The sequence below is a fragment of the Tupaia chinensis genome, unplaced genomic scaffold (assembly GCF_000334495.1).
Source record: "Tupaia chinensis unplaced genomic scaffold, TupChi_1.0 Scaffold000228_1, whole genome shotgun sequence".
NCBI lineage: Eukaryota > Metazoa > Chordata > Mammalia > Scandentia > Tupaiidae > Tupaia > Tupaia belangeri.
The window spans coordinates 4,048,806-4,054,419 of record NW_006159703.1 but is presented as its reverse complement, the minus strand read 5'-3'; the positions used below and the strand labels follow the sequence as shown (position 1 = coordinate 4,054,419).

Below are 5,614 nucleotides of genomic sequence, written 5' to 3'. Positions count from 1 at the left end.
TTCATTTACAGTTTTCTTTTTTTTTTTTTTTTGGAGAGATTTTTTTTTTTGCTATAGGGCGCGTGCGCTCGCCAGACAGAGAGAGACAGAGAGACAGAAAGCGAGAAATCACCCCCCAGGGGGGATGGTCACGCCGCAATCCCTTCTCCTTCATTCTCCTCTCGGGATCTTGGGCACGCACGCACACATGCCTGGCATGAGTTTTTTAAGCCACCGGGTCCGAGACATGAACCACGGTCGACTATGTGGGAGTCCAGCGACATAGCCATTACGCTAACTGCTGGTTCCCCATTTACAGTTTTCTTATATCTCATGTCAAACAGAATTGACATCCCACTCATGATACTCTTCACCTCAGAATTGTCTCTATACACGTTCTTGATTTTTTGTGATTTATTTATAACTTTGTTATGAGAGTGCATTTGAGCCCCTAATTTCCCTTGCAGTACTCTTCTTGACCTTCCAATTAATTACAGTATTAGAAAATGACGGTATGTATAACAGTGCATCGCGATTAAGGGCTATAAGGAAGGTTGGTAAAGTGCTCCTCTGTTGTATTTCGTGCTTTCTCTTTACAAAAGTCAAATGGCTTATCTATGACAATATTATGACTATATTCAGTTTCTACAAAAATGAGGAATTAGTGTATACTAAGAATAAATACACTGCATATACTTACACATTGGCCATCATGAAGTTTTCTGAGTGGAACTCCTATGTTTCTGAAAGAGAAGATGTTATTCAATGTATAATGTCATTATTTGAGATTTCATAATCTATAAATATAGGCATATGTTATCCTTATATTGTTTGACTTGGCTTGAGAATGAAGAGTTCTGGTTAATTTATTACTCTAGTTGGCTAATAATGACCTTAAATATCTTTAATAGAGAATCATTTTTTGACTACCATGCCCAAAGGATCATTTTTTGAAACAACTGAGAATATAAGAAAAACAACAGTAAAAGAAGACTGGCCGTTTAAAAAAACAGCCCACGATTATTTAGATGAAACTCTAGGAAAATACAGAGCATGAAAACATTCTGAACATTGCAGTTAAGAAAAATACATAATCTTGGGACCAGCTGCTGGCATAATGGCTATGTCGCAGGACTCCCATGTAGTCGATTGTGGTTTGAGTCCCAGACCCGGTGGCTTAAACTGACTCTGGGCACATGTGTGTGCATGTCCAAGATCCTGAAAGGAGAATGGAGGAGAAGGGATTGAGGCGTGGCCATTCCCACTGGGGGTGGGGGGAGGGAGGTGATTTCTTGCTTTCCGTCTCTCTGTCTCTGTCTGTCTTTCTAGCAAGCGCACATGCCCTATAGTAAAAACCTCTCCAAAAAAAAATTTTTTTTAATTAAAAAAAATATATATATAAGCTCAAATTTATGTCTGGCATTTAGAGTCTATACAATTTTATTATAATTACTTCTTTCCTGTCCACTAAAAAAGATAATATTATTGGGTCTTCTGGAAAGTCATGATACATTTTTGCATAGAAAAACAGAAAAATACATCATAACTTTCCCAACAGCTCAATAAATAAATAACCAATAAGATCTCATCAATCATCAATCTCTCATAGAAGTATTAGCACAAGAACTTATGTGTCCTGAGAGACGTTATTCTGAACAGTGTTTGCTATTTCACTTTATTAAGTTTTCAGAAGAGTTGGAAAATACCAGAAAAGGAGGAGAAAAAGGCTAAGTAGAAAGAAGAGCTTATTCATCTGTGTCAGAAGCTTAGCTAAGATCTGACGTGTTTTATCACAATTAATCTTATTAGTGAAACACTGTTGTCATTTCTGCCTTACAGATGAGAACACTAAAGCTCATAGTGGCTTAGGTACTTGTCAAAAGTCATAGATCTACTAAATGCAATCTGTATTTTAATCCAGATGTCTAACAACGAAGCCCATGATGTCAGCCATTGATCATAAAGAAGTGAACACTACTTGAATGGCTGGTAATAACCACTTTGTCATTCTTCTAGAAGCTTACATCATGCTAAAGGTGAAGACAATATTAAATTCATAGAATTGGTAATAGTTGGGATATTCTAATTCCAACTCTTCATTTGTACTGTCTCTTTCTTCCCTAGACTTTCACAGATGACTGTGAAAAGCAACATGGATTTTCTCTATGGTATGAAGGATAGATCAGAATCTTATGAGTCCATGACAAACAGCCCAAATAACAGCTATCTTCTCAGTTCCTATTAGGGAGAAAAGTGTAACATAAAAGATTCATGGAAATGTCACCATGAAATTTTTCCCAACTAAGACCTAATTTTTAAAAATATAAAGTGGACACAAAAATATTTTATAGGTAGCAGCTAACGTCCCAGTGATGGTGTATAATGTGAATGAGAATTTGACTAAATAGCAAAGAAATATATATATCCTTAAAAATACAGCAAAACTTTAAAAAATTATTACTATTTGGGGGACCAGCAGGTGGTGTGGTGGCTAAGGCACTGGGCATTCCCACATGGCTGACCACGGTTTGAGTCCCGAACCTGGCGGCTTGCTTTCTTACTTCCTCTCCTCTCCTCTCTCTCTCCCTCTCTCTCTCTCTTTCTCTCTCTCTCTCTGTCTCCAATCAAATTAAAATAAATAAATGAATAAGTAAAATTAAATAAAAAATAATTATTTTTAAAAATATATTACTATTTTAATAGCAATGTCCAAAAGAGTTTTGGAGACTGTGTCAAAAAAAGAAGTGTTTGTAAAAATATGCTTTAAAAAAACAAGTAGATGTTGGCTAGTTTGGGATTTATGATCTAGAAAATAAAGTCCCAAATCTACTATTATACTTACCTGCTTTGCGCGCATAACAGGCACTCATTGTTGTAAGTTTTCTCATCTGAACCACATAATGGTTTAAAGTGCCTTGGACATGGCATTGCACTCTTTGAGCCTATCTGGCTATATGTGGAACAGTCCACCTGTCATTGGAACAAAAAATAACGCCTCATATTCCCTTCTTTCAATCTGCAATCATTAGCATATGAAAATAGTTAACAAAGGAAAGGAGAGTGAAAGAGTACTATACTCTAATTTTCAGCAAACCCATCTGGAAACTTTTCCATGAACCAAGTGCTATGCTACAGAAATAAATCCAATCAGAACATGCCCTTGATTACATGAGAAATACCATTTAGTGAGAAAATATGAATCTCTCTTTTCAGACTTGCAATGAGAGCCCAATGGAATAATGAGTATGAAAAATACTCTGAAAAAAACTTAAAATAATGTCCAATCTTACAAGTTTGCTTTATTTGTTCTCTTTTTGCCATGAGGTTCCCTTTGCAACCTTAAAAAAAAAAGAGAAACACTACAAGGCCATACCGACCAGAAACATGTTTAACATTTTAGTCCACTGACTCAGTTTAGCTACTTTCACAGCTCCTTTCACACATTCACTCTGATTTAATTTTTATAAATGCAATGTGAACAAGGTTATACTCACCGCTACCCCTTTTGCTGAAGAGAGTAGAGTCAGATGCATTTGGAGAGAAGGAATTGGAGAAAAGGTAAGTTATACAATTAGAAGTACAAAGCTAAATGTATTGTTTAAACAAAATTTATTTCCCAATATTTTTTGCCCAGGTCATTTCTTTACTCAAGTATGAACTCAGGATGAAGAAAGAAAGCAAATGGTCTTGATTTAAAAAAAAAAAATTAAATTAAATTAATACACGAGAAGGAAAGCTGTGGTCATTAACAGTGGGTTGTTATAGTAACCAGGAGTTCCTATAGGCATATCCAGGATAGGGTTGGGCTATGGTCCAAGAGCTGCTTGGGTTGTTTCTTAAAAGGTATAAACCCAAAGGATCCTGAGCAGGAACTGAGCAGAGAGCCACAGTCCTTCGATTATTCTTCTCAGTCTTCCTTTCCCTGATGATCTACTCCACCCAGCTAGATTCACCAGGCCAATCCAAATAGATATCTTCAAAATTCTTTTTAAACTTTAGCTTTCTATAATTTAAAAGAGGTTGACTACATTACAGCTACTATAAAAGCCTGGGTATTGGAAAGAGATTCTGACTCACCAGGTGGAGAAGTGGCCCATGTGGTGGCTGCCAGAGAAAGGATGGCAAAAGCAGTAATGCCCTTCATGGTGATGTGAGTGAAGACAATGGAGATAGCTGCTTGATGCAAGAAGACCAGGGAGCAATAGAGCAGTCCTCCCAATCTATTTCTGTATATAAACACAAGGAAAGTCCCACCCTCATTAGAGACTGACCTTTTCAAGGAGGGTTATCTGTTTACTTAAGACAGGGTGTTGATTTCATTTGTCAAGAAAAAGCTTCCTTATTTTGATTTATAGACAGTTGGAACTGTTAAACCCTGAAATTCATCTACCAAAACATTTTTTGCGTGACAACCCTCTGGTTTCTAAGCAAATACAATGGTATTGCTGTATTTGAGAACAAATTCAATTATAAGTGTACTCAGAGAAGACAAACATTATTATGACATGTATAAGAGACATTAATGTTGTATTACATGCAGGTGAGTTAAAACAGAAAATAGAGGCAATGAGAACATTTCTTTAAAACAAGTGGTACTGAATCAGAAACCCTCAAAATTACTTTTTTAGAAATTTAATGAACAAATTGTTTCAATGTGACAGCCATGTTTAATCCATGATTCAAATTCCAATTAGTCTAAAAAGGGTACTTGGGAATTGTCCTACATGACTCAGAGACTGTAATAGGAAGTTTTCACATTACCATGTTGATTTTGTCTCCTTTCAGTTTCTGGAGTTTAAAAATAAAATTACTTTAAAAAAAATTTGTTTATCTTCAAGTGAAACTTAAAAGTAGCATATGATTAGGACATGTAATTAGATTTGCTGAAAACATTTTAAACATCCGTATAAAAGATTTGTGATAAAGTTACTATATCCAGGTGCTCACCAAAGAAACATATGCAACTAAAATTAGATTTTTTTTTTTTTGTATCTAATCAGTTTGCCCTTATTTATAATCAGTAGAAGAGACTGTCTAGATGTTGGGGCAGTTCTGTGATTTGAATCTGTAACATGTAATCATAATAATAATAATAATTCAGTACCCTAGTTTTATGCTAACCTGCTAGGCTTTTCTTGATAAAAGTTTTTTCCCCCTCTTTCCACTGGGTACCTGTATTTCTCTTAATGACTTTTGAAGTCTGAGCTCCCTTTGTCCTGAAAGATATTGCAGTTGGAACCATGTACTGATGATAAAAGCCTCTGGTAGCTATAAAAAGTTATCCTTAAAAAATTAAATGAAATAAAATATACAGTGGTTGATAGCATCGACAGCTGGAATGGATACTACCTTAATTCTAGAATATGAAGATAATTTACTATTTTTTTATAAAGGCATACAATATTCATTTGCTTGTTAAATGGTTAAAATAAAGTTGTGAAATATGTGGATCATGTCATTACTATTTAACAGATGGGACAATAAATTCACAAAGATTAAGCATATTCTATTTAATCAGGCAATTAACCATAGGGACAATCAGTTCTCCAAAAATCCTAGACCTATATTTTTTTTCTAAAATAAGCTTTTCCTTGACTAAGATATACCACTTCAAAATTACAATGGAGAGACCGGG

General features: G+C 35.2%; 1 protein-coding gene across 1 annotated transcript in view; it reads right to left on the bottom strand.

Annotated features, from left to right (window-relative positions):
• LOC114007759 (double-headed protease inhibitor, submandibular gland-like) overlaps positions 1-4,162 on the bottom strand; it is a 5,866-nt gene extending 1,704 nt beyond the window's left edge. Inside the window, exons 1-4 of the mRNA XM_027771659.1 lie at positions 4,057-4,162; positions 3,474-3,487; positions 2,822-2,949; positions 680-722 (exon numbers count right to left, since the gene is read on the bottom strand). Of these exons, the coding sequence (XP_027627460.1) occupies positions 680-722; positions 2,822-2,949; positions 3,474-3,487; positions 4,057-4,123 (252 nt within the window). The 5' untranslated portion in view covers positions 4,124-4,162. The remainder of the gene's footprint in view (positions 1-679; positions 723-2,821; positions 2,950-3,473; positions 3,488-4,056) is intronic.
• Between the last annotated feature and the right edge of the window lie 1,452 nt (positions 4,163-5,614).